Genomic DNA, 14,262 nt, shown 5'->3' with positions numbered 1-14,262 from the left:
TGCATTACAAACTCCACGCATCAAGGAGGACATCAAAAGGAGTTTCATCAGGAAAAGACACGCATAAAGAGAGACCTCCAGACATGAAAGCCCAGGTATTTTTTTAGTTATGCGAATAAGCTGTGCCCCTTTTATCAAAAAGGTGTTTTTTATCATCTTGGTGATCCTTAATGGTGTGTGTGGAACTGAAAGTTTTGTCACTCTTTTACCTGAAATCTCTATTTCCTCGCTTTACTATTTTTCTTTATTGTTACATGTTCTATAGACCCGATATCTCCACGTGGTTCACCTTTGTTCTGTGTTTAATATATGTTTGTGCATTTGTTTGTTCGTTACGACCGACTAGTCAATAAATTCCATTATAATCAAGTGAATTGTATTGTTTGCCTCACGAGAAAATGTCAATGGATGAATTTGCTCAGATTGAGTTGATCTTGTGTTAGACAAAGACATTGACTAATGCATTTTTAGTCCCAATATGGAAGTCAGTAGGTATCAATGTCCAAAATTCTAATATATACAGTTGAAGTCAGAATTATTCGCCCCGCTTTGAATTTTTTCAAATGATGTTGAACTGATTCAGGAAATGTTCACAGTATGTCTGATAATATTTTTTCTTCTGGAGAAACTCTTATTTGTTTTTTTTCGGCTAGAATAAAAGCAGTTTTTAATTTAAACACCATTTTAAGGTCAATATTATTAGCCCCTTTAAGCTATTTTTGTTTCCAGTCTACAGGACAAACCATCAATTATAGAATAACTTGCCTAATTACCCTAACCTGCCTAATTACCCTAATTAATCTATTTAAGCCTTTAAATGTCACTTTAAGCTGTATAGAAGTGTCTTGAAGAATATCTAGTCTAATATTATTTAATGTCATCATGGCAAAGATAAAATAAACCAGTTATTAGAGATGAGTTATTACAACTATTATGATTAGAAATGTGTTGAAAAAATCTTCTCTCCATTACACAGAAATTAGGAGGAAAATATAAACAGTGAGGCGAATTATTCAGAGGGCTAATAATTCTGACTTCAACTATATGTATATATATATATATATATATATATATATATATATATATATATATATATATATATATATATATATATATATATATTAAGGGTGGAGCCGAACCCGAATACGGTATTCGGAAAGGCACGAATAGCGTGTTTTTACGAATACTTGATTCGAACAAATACTTAAATTATTTGTATTCGGGAGCAAGAAAAACACTATATCAAAAAGCAGCGTTTCCTCATGAGAGTGAGACCAGTGTATGCCCGCGTGAGTGAGAGAGAGAGAGAGAGAGAGAGAGAGAGAGAGAGAGAGAGAGAGAGAGAGAGAGTGAGAGAGAGAGGAGAGAGAGAGAGAGTCAGAGAGAGAGGTCATGCACAACATGAGCTCCTGAACTTCCTAAAGTTCTTTTGTTTTTAAAAAGAGATAAACCTAAGAAAATAGCTCAAAATTAACAACAAACATGGTGAACACAAGTTCACTGTAAATAGATAAGAAATAGATAAGAAATTTAGCAAAATACATTGGAAAACAAAGGAAAACCGGTGGAAAACAAGCTGAAGGACTTCCCCCACAAGATCTGAACCGTACCACAGGACGACAGAAGGATAAAACAACAGCATAAAAACTTGGAATAAGGGTTTACTTTCTAGAGATCAAGGACTATACCTTTAAGTAATCACTGGAATACAAGAATTTTCATCTGGAAAACAATCTAACCCGACAGAACAACAGAAACAAGCTGTAACAAAAGATCAAACCAGCAAAGGCCTTCAACTCACCCTCTGGTAAAGGTAAGCACATACAAACCCTTACCTACTCAAAGGAGTTTAAAAAGGAGAGAGACTAAAGCAAGAAAAACAAGAAAAAACAAGAAAAGAAAAAATCTTACTAACTAGTAGTCCACATTTGATTTAAAGGTGAACACTGAAATTGCAAACATTTGTATGCCCACCCCAACCCCTGCTACACTGGAACACATGGAGACTTCTCCCCACCCCAATACAGAGGAAAAGACAAACTCAGAGGAGAAAAAGAGCAACTCTATTCCAGCAAGCCCAGACCTCCACAACACAGTTGCCCAACTGCAACACAGCCTGGCACTACTGGAAGTGGAAATAATTGAAATCAGTGAACATGTCCAGAGCAAAACTCTCAGCACTGAAGACACAGAGCAACTCAGAGACCAGCTCTGCCAAATAAGAAATGCACTAAAAGTTTCCATTCAAGAATTAAAGGGAGACATGTCCACACTGTCTCAAGACAGAGACAATCTCCAAAAAGACTTGACAGACTTAAAACACACCATGGGGAAAGCACTATCAGAAATGAAAGACCATCTAACAAGAGAGCTCACAGGGTTTAAAGTTGAGCTACAACAGAGGGACACACAGATTGAGACACTGAGGACAGAATTAAGCCTGGTTTATACTTCTGCGTCAAGTGACCGGCGCAACTCACGGCGCAGGCAACGCGCGTGGCTGTGCATTTATACTTCTGCGCGCTGTCTCCGTTGGTCTGCATTAACACTTCTGAAACGCTAGTGGGCAGTGAGGTGTAAATGTTCCTCTGTGTCGAGTTTCTTCGCTTCTGTTTTGCTATTCTGAACACTTCCTGGATGTACAAGTGACTCAAACTCGCTAATTTTGAGGCAGGAACCGGCAGACGTGCAACAACTTTAACCATGAGGTAAACACAGAACAAAACTTTCCATCCGGAGCTCCTTCACGGGACTCCACACTTGTAAACAATCGCTCGCGCCATTCGCGCGGCTCTCGGTCCCGCCCAGACTCGTCGGCGCTAGCAAGCCGACCAATCACAGAGCTTGCGCTACGCGTTGTTGCGACGTGTAGTTAGAATTTTTGAGAGGTGCACGTCAGTGACGGCCACGGCGATGGGCTATGCGTCAGCGCCGTAGCATACGCCGGTGTTTGACGCAGAAGTATAAATCAGCCTTTAAAGTCTCTCTCTGCTCCTTTGAACAATCAAACCATCAAGCACCCACTGCCCCTCACCAAAGCCAAATCTCCACAGCGGCCCACAGATTCCCCACCACCAAACAACACTCAGAGAGAGACAGACACACCTAAAACTGCCAGCAACACAGGCGTGGAACACCAGAAGCCTTCAATAACCACCCCTTCCACACCAAAGGAGAGCCCACAACCACAAAGCACGCAGATTGAAATCACCATCCTCATGGACTCCAATGGGAAATTCTTGCAAGAGAAAAAGCTATTCCCTGGCCATAAAACTTCAAAACTCTGGTGCCCAAAAACAAGTGATGCCCTCAGAATACTGTCTGCACCCAGTTTTGGCACACCCTCACACATCATCATTCACACGGGGACCAACGACCTGAGAGCCCAGCAGGAAAGAGTCGGGCAGCTAGTCTGCAGAGTAGCAGAGAAAGCTGCAGAGACCTGCCCCAATGCAAAAATCACCATCTCCACCCTCCTGCCTCGCAGAGACATCCACCCCGACACCATCAACAGAGTCAACGCTGACATCTCCAGAGGATGTGCTCTACTGCCCAACATGCACCTGACTCATCACACCAGCATCACAGTAAGAGACCTCTATGATCACGTACACATAAAAAAGGACAAAGTCAATGTGTTCGCAAAAGCACTGAAAGACACAGCATCACACGAGACACTTTCAGCCTACACAAGCACAACAGCAGAGACCGCGGCCCAGCTCTGGACACAGCCAAAAAACCCAGACCATGCCAGGACCCCCCCAAAGAGAAACACCTACAGCTGGTCATCACCAAAGACCTACTCCATCAAACAGACTCAATCCAAGACAAGTGAACAACAGCAGGAGGAGTCCACAGCATCCAACAACCAGCACAACCGCTGCTGACAGCACACCCAGACCAGCACTGCTGCCACAACCCAGAAACTACGCCCAGGCTCTCAAAGGACCGGCGAAACCTCTGGAGATGGGTGAAATCAGACAGCTGCTACAATACATCAGCGCCCAGCTGACGTGAACAGCCCCCAATTTACAATATACAACCACCATGTATATATATATATATATATATATATATATATATATATATATATATAAAACTAATATATTAGTAAAGGTTTATCTCAAACTTAAAAAACAAGAACTTTACCTATCTCTAAATGACCCTGTCAATATCATTGTGGAATATACAAGGCCTAAAATCATCAGCCTTTGGACTAAAAAGCTTAAACACAGAATTCCAAGCAAACATAAAAAATAAAGACATTATTATTCTCCAGGAGACATGGAGCAAGACAAACACTACCACACATTGCCCACCCAACTACAGGGAAATTATTCTTCCCTCACAGAAACTCAACACAACTCGACAAGGGAGAGACTCAGGAGGACAAATCATCTGGTACAACTCAAAACTCCACAAATACATTGACACAGTTAAAACCGGAAAATATCACGCATGGCTCAAAATCCACAAGGATCTACTGTCGTCCCAAAAAGACTGTTTCTTATGTGCCATATACATCCCACCATCAGAATCCCCCTACTACAGTGAAGACATGTTTGACACTCTGGAGAAAGAGACGAGCCACTTCCAGGCCCAAGGACACGAGCTCATCTGTGGAGACATGAACACCAGAACAGGACAACAGCCGGACTTCACCAACGCACAGGGAAGCAAATACATCAACAGCAACCTACCAGGTATACAGACCAGCTTCTCCCACCTTCACAGAAACAACCACGATCATATAGTCAACAAAAGTGGAAAAGAGCTCTTGCAGATCTGCAGGAGTCTGGGACTGTACATTGTCAACGGTCGGATAAGAGGGGACAGACTCGGGAGATTCACATTCTGCTCACCTCTTGGCAATAGCACAGTAGACTATATGATAACAGATATAGACCCTTCATCTCTCAGAGCATTCACTGTTAGAGAACTCACCCCACTTTCTGACCATAGCCAAATTACTTTATACCTCAAAAAGACAAAAACAAACCCTTGCACACAGCCCAATAAACTATTTAACATCAGAAAGCCATACAGATGGGCTGAGAACAGTGCAGAAGACTACCAAAATGCAGTAAACAGCCCAAAAACTCAACAAATCCTAGATAACTTCCTGGTTAACGCATATGCCCACACCAAACAAGGAGTTAATATGGCGGTAAAAGACATAAACAATATATTTGAAAGTACAGCTAAACAGGCAAAATTAAAAGTTAAAACCAGACAAAATAATCTACCCAAAAATGACAAAAACTGGTTTGATCAAGAATGCCTGTCAATTAGGAAACACCTCAGAAACCTGTCAAATCAGAAACACAGAGACCCAAATAATGCAGAGATTCGGCTTCTCTATTGTGAAACACTAAAACAATACAAACAAACACTCAGAACCAAAAAGGCACAATACACCCAAAAACAACTGACAACAATAGAGAACTCCATTAACTCAAATCAATTCTGGGACAACTGGAAAAACTTGATCAAAAACGATCATGAAGAGCTACCGATCCAAAATTCAGAAATATGGGAGACCCATTTCCAAACACTATTCAATAAAGTAGAAACAGACACAAACCCTAAACAAAATCAAATAACAAAAACACTGGCAACACTAGAATCGACTATCAAGGATAATCAAAACCCAATAGACTTCCCCATCACTATAATGGAGCTTAAAGACAAAATTAAATCTGTTAAACCTAAAAAAGCATCTGGACCCGACGGAATATTAAACGAAATGATAAAACAAACCAGCCCTAAATTTCAATCAGCCATCCTAAAATTATATAATCTAGTTCTGAGTGTTGGTCACTTCCCTGATATCTGGAATCAAGGATTGATAACACCCATCTTTAAAAATGGAGATAAATTTGACCCCAATAATTACAGAGGGATTTGTGTGAGCAGCAACCTGGGAAAGTTATTCTGTAGTTTAATAAATGCCCGACTACTGGACTTCATCACGACACATAATGTCTTAAGCAGAAGTCAAATTGGATTTTTACCAAAATACCGCACATCTGACCACATTTACACACTGCACTCGCTAATTGAAAAACACACTGTCCAAAATAAAGGTCAAATATACGCATGCTTCATTGACTTTAAAAAAGCTTTCGACTCAATTTGGCACCAAGGCTTACTTTATAAGCTGATTGAAAGTGGCATAGGAGGAAAAACATATGACCTTATTAAATCAATGTACACCGAAAGCAAATGTGGCATCAAAATTAGCACAAAAAGAACAAAATATCTTTCCCAGGAGCGTGGAGTGAGACAAGGCTGCTGCCTGAGCCCAACACTATTCAACATCTACATAAACGAGCTGGCGCTCAGTCTGGAGCGATCCACCGCTCCGGGTCTCGATCTCCACGACTCTCAGATCAAATGCCTGCTGTACGCAGATGACCTGCTGCTACTATCGCCAACCGAACAGGGCCTTCAGCAGAACCTGCAGCTGCTGGACCAGTACTGCCAGACCTGGGCCATGACCGTCAACCTAAACAAAACCAAAATCATCACCTTCCAAAAAAGAGCCAGAGCCCAGGGAACACAACACACATTCACACTAGGTACCAATCAGATAACACACACAACACAGTATAATTATTTAGGCCAGAACATCACCTCCACTGGAAACTTTAATCCTGCAGTGAATGAGCTGAGAGATAAAGCCCGCAGAGCCTTCTACGCCATCAAGCGTCAATGTCCCATAGACATCCCTGTTCAGATCTGGCTGAAGATCCTAGAGTCCGTCATCGAGCCCATCGCCCTCTACGGCAGTGAGGTGTGGGGTCCACTGACAAACCCTGAACAAGATCTGGCCAAATGGGACAAACACCCTAAAGAAACCCTGCACACAGAGCTGTGTAAGAACATCCTACACGTCCACCGGCACACAACAAACAACGGATGCAGAGCAGAATTAGGCAAATACCCTCTGATAATAAAGATACAGAAAAGAGCTGTCAAATTCTGGAAGCACTTAAAACTCAGCGAGCCGGACTCATACCACTATAAAGCCCTGCAGGACAGAGAACTCAGCAGAAGAGCAGACCCACTCTCCCAGCTGGCCCAGAGCTTCAGGGTCTCTGAGACGTCTCCTGAGGAGCTGAACACACTCCTGCCACTGACTCAGATCACACACCAGATCAAGAACAGCTACACACACCACTGGGACACTCAAACACAACTGCAAAGCAAAATGCAGTGTTATCTGGCCCTGAAGAGACAATATACTCTGGCAGACTACCTTCACACAGTGACAGATAAAGGTCTGAGGAACACCCTGAGCAGATACAGACTCAGCGGACACCAGCTGGCTATAGAGACGGGCCGGCACAGACAAACATGGCTGCCGGTGGAGGAGCGGCTGTGCCCACACTGCCCTCAGCAGCCGATTGAAACAGAACTGCACTTCCTTACTGAGTGCACAAAATACTCAGAGATCCGGGAGAAGTTCTACCCGAAACTCACACACACACACAAAAACTGAGTCCCTGTCAAACAATGAGAAACTGCCCATCCTACTGGGGGAGTGTGTGTGCTGCTGTGTGTTAGCAGCTCAGTTTGTGCACTCCTGCCACCGTCTGAGGAACCCACAATGATCCGCTCCACTGTCTCCAACACACAACACAGGAACTCTTTAATCGTGGACTTACTGTTTATAATATTGTCACCACTTTTATCCTGTTTCACAAATTACCATTAATCTATTTTTATTTTTATTCATATTTTTTAGTTTTACTGATATATTGTTATTTTTATTAATCTATTTTAATTTTTTTACATTTCTTTTCTTTATTTCTATATTATATTTTATGTCCATATTTGTTTGCACTACTGCCCTTTTTGCACTGTCTTGTCTGTACGCAGCGACGCTGCACTGCTTCGGCAATACGAATGTACAGCTATTTGTCATGCCAATAAAACACCTAAAATGTGAAAAAAAAATGTGAAAAAATGAGAGAGAGAGAGAGAGAGAGAGAGAGAGAGAGATTTAATTTTTTCAATTTTTACAAAAACTTTATTACATTAAAACAAACACAATATTACTATAAATTAGTCAATTCAATTTACATCAATGAAAAACTATGCATTTCAAATAAGTGTAAAAACAACATTGTTTTCATCTATGCAACACAAAGCATTATTATAGCACCAAATATTTTCGAAAGTTTCTAAATCATCCATTTGTATATAGTAACTAAAATCAGTTAAGACTCTTGCTTGTATCATGTTTAAAAAAACAATTACTACATTATGTTGTGTGTTATTTTCATTATGTTGTGTGTTATGTTGTTATTTTATTTTCCTCCTTCTGCTCACATACACAGCCATTTTTGCTTGTCCTAGTATAAAATTCAGTAATTGACAAGAGAATCTCTTACTCCTTACATATTTAAAACCGAAGATGAAAGTTTCAATCGAGAAAGTTTCCCAACATCTAGCAAAAAAACTTTGCAATAACTTAAACAATGGACCCAATCTAACACATTTCACAAAGACATGAAAAATGGTTTCTCTTTCATTGCAAAAAGGACATAGCAGACTAATTTCAGGATTTAAAATTGAAATGAAAGAGTTTACAGCTATAGCCCCATGAAGGACTCTCCATTGCAAATCACCAACTTTTTTCATTAATGGTGGTTTGTACAGTGCTCTCCATTGAGGTTTTACTTCATTCTCAAGTTTAAAAAAATCACGCCATGGAGTGTCACTCCTTTTGTCTAACATTTTCTTATTTAAGTTGATCACACAAAACTTATACAAAACTTTTCCAGTACAAGATAAAAAATTAACACACATTGAATCAACAGATTCCAAAAGGACACCAGAAAAATTCTCTGTATTGACCGAAATATATAAAAGTGGGAAAGAGTCTGTTGGATTCGGGATGCTTTTTCCATCCCAAAGACTGGACAACAACAACTATTCTGCCGGTTTAAGGACAGTTCTCCATCTCAGAATTGCCTGTTCAATTAGGCGAGCAGACCTGAAACCCAAACGCTTAACAACTTCTTCAGAGTGCTTAAAATCACGATCAGTCAATTCAAGTAAATGTAGCAGCTTGATGACATTATTGTCTATAAGTGCCTTGTTAAGACCAGGGTATGTCCCTTCTGAAGATATGTCAAAGCGTGCTCCAAGAATTAAAGGTTCTTCCAGAAGCCAATGAAGTGACAGTATATCCATTGTTCGTTTAAAGACAAAAAGACTCCACACTTTAAAAATGTTCTTGTAGAAGATCGGTAAAACAGAAGTGTCCAATTTTTTAGGGTCTAAAAGAAAAAGAGTCTTATCTAAACCAAGATTTCCAAGCTTGTGTAAAATTATAAAAGCAGCAGCACACCACTTATATTCAACAGAACCATTTAAAAGTCTTTGGATATGTTGCAACCTAAACGTTGTCAACCCAGTGGCGTAGCGGACGGGCCCGCAGGGCACGCACCGCGGGGGGGCCCCGCGTGATTAGGGGGCCCCGCGTCGTCGCGATTTTCAATAAACTGTTGGGAACAACTGTGGTCGGAACCAAAGTTCACAGGTCTGTGTTCTCTGCACACCTCTCAAGCGGTGGACTACTTCATTCTGATTGCTTGCCGCCAATGTTGCCAACTTAGCGACTTTGTCACTAGATTTAGCGACTTTTCAGACCCCCCTAGCGACAAATCTAGCGACTTTTTTTGTGTGTTATTGGAGATTTTTTTAGACTGTCATTTTTCCATACCGTACCGTCCCTACTCTTCTCAATGAGCTGCGTGTGATGCCGCCGGCCCCTCCCCCGCCTCACAGCACTGACAGGCGGCTCAGTCAGTCCTCTACAGCAGCTTCTCCCACCTGCAGCCCGAGAGCAGATCACCCCTCTGCGTACCGACGACAAATGATTTAGCAAAGGCAGTGTGAAGGTATTTCCCTTGTACAGTCAAACCAATGTACTTCTACTTTATTTTAACAATTTACTTGGACCGTTTATTCTTTTCTTGTTCACAATCACAGATATTTTATTGACAGTTTCTGAACTTGTCTGAGTTTATTTCATATGAGAGATTACTGCACATTCACTATCGTTTCACATCTATAATGATATACTGTATTCAAACAGCAATCAATGTAGTTAAATAAACATGCTTATATAAAGTGTAGTGCAATTATAAATACCCCTTTATTAACCATATGCTGTTAAACAGAAACGGTAGAACGTGATGACGCCAGTGATATGCAAATTGACGTATGACGTACCCCCCCCATCACGGGGCCCCGTCAGCGAGCCCTGCAGGGGGGCCTCCGCATTTTGCGCTACGCCACTGACTATCCCCACATGGTAGGCTGATACCTAAACCACTGTACTAAATTACTTGAAGGATCAAGTATACAAAGTAGGCTTTAATGCCTCAATTTGTTTACCTGTTCTTAGCTGAAGCTGTTTCAGAGCAATACATAAAAAATGACCACTAGATGTCACTGTAGAGTGGGGTTCGAAACTTTTCGAAGCTTCGACACATTTGCTTCGACTGTTTCAGTGTTTCACGAAGCCTCGCTTTGCCCACCACTAATTTTTAAAAGCAGAGTTTAACTGGCTTCAAAAGCTTATACAACAGAATTTAACTTCAACAAGTTAAGCACAACAGCACTAATAAACTTTCAACAAAACAACCAGGCAGGAGAGAGACCACACTATAAAAGCAAGCTTCAATGTGGCTTGCAACTGGCAAGCTTTTAAGCTCGGGCAATGAGCAGCAGGTGCAATCAATCAACCTCCTCTCCTCCACACCCAGCTGAGAAACAGGTAAACAGGAACAGACAGAGAGAGAGAGAGAGAGAGAGAGAGAACAGAAACCAAACACAATAACACATTCAAACACTGAGGAATGTAACAGTTATACAAATGTTTCAGTCACATGTTATATTATATTATATATATGTTATATTAAACAGCGTCATTTAAAACATTATTAGAACATTCAATCCACATTAATAGTTGTAAGACTGTTTCCCAAACGTTCTCAGTATGTTATAAAATCATTATTGTGGAAGGCTTTTATATTCAAAAATCGTTTTTAACAGTTATTAACATTGTTGTTTGTGAAAAAACTTTTGCATCACGTTACAGTTTTCTCTGAGCGTTATTTAAAATGTTATTTCCAATTACAATCACCAATCACATTAAACTAATGTTGTTAGAATGTTTCCCTAAAGTTTCCAGTAGAAACATTACAATGGAATTATAATAGTACCCCTGTCAGCTTGGTCAAGAGTTTGGGGAAAGAGTGTATTTTTCTTGAACAGAGCACAGTCCAGATCACTTCTTTTCCCAGAGCGCTTCAGTTTATACACAGTTTCACACCAGAGAGTTTGGTCATCTGTTTTTGTCAAGACAGCGGTGACTGTAAACTTCTCATATGGAGGAATCAGCACCTCTCGTTCATAACCAGTGAATGAATATTTAGCCACATCAGCGCCCTCACAAGTGTGGATCTCAAAACACGAAACTTTGCCAAACCGTTTCGCTTGATCTTTATTACTAGATGAGGATGTAAACGAACCAAAGCGAATTTCCTTAGACTTGTGGAGATTAAATGTCGATTTTGTACCTCGGAAAGTGTCATAGCACTTGTTTTTTTGCTCCTTCCTCAGAATCTGAACCGCATCAGTCAACAGAAAGTAAAGTGAATACCATCTGTATCTCTTGTCTATGTAGTTCTGTTTGCCATTACGCGTGTCTTCATTGAATTGAGGATATACAACCTTATTAATATCCTCACTAGCGTACGTATAAACATAGATGGCAATCGAATGTTTCTTCTTAAACCTTCTGAGAAAATTCCAAACACGCACCGCTTTCTGTTCACCTACTTGCCAAAGCTCATTAAACTGATTTGAGTTCGATCTCTCCTCTTTCAGATAGGTTTTCTCCACCAGACGTGACATTTTGGCTCTGCAGATGGAGAATTGGTCGTCCACTGAGTTCAGCGCCATATCCAGAGGGTAACCCTGTGCTTCTGCAGCGGCGCTGGTGTGATCCTGCAGAAATGAGCAGAATGAGCACATCCCTGCTGAAAAATACAGCTTAAACCAGCCTAGGCTGGTTGGCTGGTTTTAGCTGGTTGACCAGCCTGGTTTTAGAGGGGTTTTGGCCATTTCCAGGCTGGTTTCCAGCCATTTCCAGCCTGGTCTTAGCTAAACCAGCCTGATTTAAGCTGGATATAGCTGGTTTTGGCTGGACTCCCAGCTTGGCTAGGCTGGTCAAGCTGGTTTTAGCTGGTCATCTCCCAGCCTGGCCAGGCTGGAAATGGCTGGAAACCAGCCTGGAAGTGGCCAAAACCCCTCTAAAACCAGCCTGGTCGACCAGCTAAAACCAGCCAACCAGCCTAGGCTGGTTTAAGCTGGATTTTTCAGCAGGGATCATGAATATTCATATCTGTGATATTAACTCTGAAACTCAATCTCACCTGGAGAAGAGCTGCTAACATCAGGAGAAGAGCTTCAGTGATCCTCAACATCTCCATTCTGACAAATCCCTCTCAATACTGTGCTGGAAGACAAGCGGTTGATTCACATGTCAGCATAAATATGTCTATAAGATTTGAATAATATATTCAAGATTAAAAATCACCTGCGATTCTGGTGTTTTCCTCAAATTCAGTGTCGTTTTCAAGAGCAAGAAGATCAGATGAGTAATGCCTCTTGCTGTCCGACAATAATGACCCTTCAGACTTTGTAAGTTGTCTTATATGTACATTATTAATGCGTGTTTGTGTGTGTGTGTTGAAGTGTGATCTTGATGCATTTAGCTCAACTAAACACTTTAATCATAACGCAACACCTCTGAGCTCTATATGTGTGTGTGGTTTCACACCACACAGAGTAAGGCTAATGAAAATATATTTATATATGTAAATTAGCTTTTAACAGGTTTGTTTCAGCTCACATTAGTTGCAACTCAACAGAGATCACCATATGATTAATATACAGAAGCATATTCTCAATTAAAATGGAAGACAGACGGTTGTTTCACATTTCAACAGGAATATATCCATATTTTAATAATACCTTTAGGTAAAAAATACCTACACTGTAAACCCTGCTGAAAAATCCAGCTTAGACCAGCCTAGGCTGGTTGGCTGGTTTTAGCTGGTTTACCAGGCTGGTTTTGAGGGGTTTTGGCCATTTTCAGGCTGGTTTCCTGCTATTTCCAGCCTGGTCTTGGCTGGTCAGGCTAGAAAATGACCAGCTAAAACCAGCTTGACCAGCCTGGTTTAAGCTGGACATAGCTGGTTTTGGCTGGACTCCCAGCCTGGCTAGGCTGGTCAAGCTGGTTTTAGCTGGATTTAGCTGGTCATTTCCTAGCCTAACCAGCTAAGACCAGGCTGGAAATGGCCAAAACCCCTCTAAAACCAGCCTGGTCAACCAGCTAAAACCAGCCAACCAGCCTAGGCTGGTTTAGGTTGGACTTTTCTGTAGGGAAAGTACTGGCTGCCTTAACGTTAAGCTGAATCAAATTAACCTTACATATTAAACTGGCTTAAAACACCTAATGCCGAGTTCAGACTGCAGGATTTTCACAGATGTTTTCACACTGCATGACTATCTGGGCTAGCGTTCTGTCGCTGCTTTGTTTACACTGCAAGATGGATCGGCGACAGGAGAGTTCACACTGCATGACTTTATAATAGGAAGAATCACCAACAACTTTGTCCAAACTACATCTCACCACCAAACACACGTGAGAAGTGACATGGAAACAACGCAAGGTCACATGGTATATCTTAAGTTAATGACTACATAATGAAAAAACAAGACTTTAGCTTTAGAAAATGTACATATTTGCTCACCAGGCTTTTGAAGAGAATAAACCATTCTCCTCAACTTTTTTACTGTTTGACCCAGTTGTGATATTACGAGTGCTCCTGCCAAATTCACACTAGTTTTTCCTTCATTTCTTGGGTCCAAATAAACTAAAAATGAGCGCTTTAAACTTCTCCCCCAGCCTCCTGCTGGCCTGCAGGTACACACACTAGTGAACGCCGCTCTCTCATTGGCTGTAGGTGATCGCGGATGTGACAATGGAAACGCGGCTATTGTCTTGTTGGAAGGTGAACCTTTGGCCCAGTCTGAGGTTCTGAGCACTCTGGAGAGGGTTTTGCAGGATATCTCTGTACTTGGCTGCATTCATCTTTCCCTCGACTGCAACCACTCGTCCTGTCTCTGCAGCTAAAAAACACCCCCACAGCATGATGCTGCCACCACTGCTTC

General features: G+C 41.3%; 3 protein-coding genes across 3 annotated transcripts in view; all 3 read right to left on the bottom strand.

Annotated features, from left to right (window-relative positions):
* plbd1a (phospholipase B domain containing 1a) overlaps window positions 1-14,262 on the bottom strand; it is a 522,382-nt gene that overhangs the window by 339,172 nt on the left and 168,948 nt on the right. The gene's annotated exons all lie outside the window — the stretch shown is intronic.
* Window positions 1-14,262, bottom strand: part of LOC147845398 (NAD(P)(+)--arginine ADP-ribosyltransferase 2-like) — a 150,921-nt gene that overhangs the window by 31,310 nt on the left and 105,349 nt on the right. The window lies entirely within an intron of this gene.
* LOC147845403 (NAD(P)(+)--arginine ADP-ribosyltransferase 2-like) lies at window positions 10,001-12,701 on the bottom strand. Its single transcript, XM_087243835.1, has 3 exons — window positions 12,623-12,701; window positions 12,459-12,541; window positions 10,001-12,030 (listed from the first exon to the last, which is right to left on the bottom strand). The coding sequence occupies exons 2-3, from the start codon at window positions 12,513-12,515 to the stop codon at window positions 11,221-11,223; spliced, it is 867 nt and encodes a 288-aa protein (XP_087099961.1). The 5' UTR covers window positions 12,516-12,541; window positions 12,623-12,701; the 3' UTR covers window positions 10,001-11,220.

The sequence above is a fragment of the Danio rerio genome, chromosome 3 (assembly GCF_052040795.2).
Source record: "Danio rerio strain M-AB ecotype USA chromosome 3, GRCz13ab, whole genome shotgun sequence".
Lineage (NCBI taxonomy): Eukaryota > Metazoa > Chordata > Actinopteri > Cypriniformes > Danionidae > Danio > Danio rerio.
Note: the sequence above shows the minus strand (reverse complement) of the source record. Positions and strands in the feature narration are given on the sequence as shown.

Bases quoted from the DNA above. Each gene is read 5' to 3' on its own strand.
- LOC147845403 (XM_087243835.1), bottom strand. From the start codon at position 12,515: ATGGAGATGTTGAGGATCACTGAAGCTCTTCTCCTGATGTTAGCAGCT. The intron at 12,031-12,458 runs GTGAGATTGAGT...TCATTTCTGCAG, and splicing joins TGTTAGCAGCTCTTCTCCAG to GATCACACCAGCGCCGCTGC.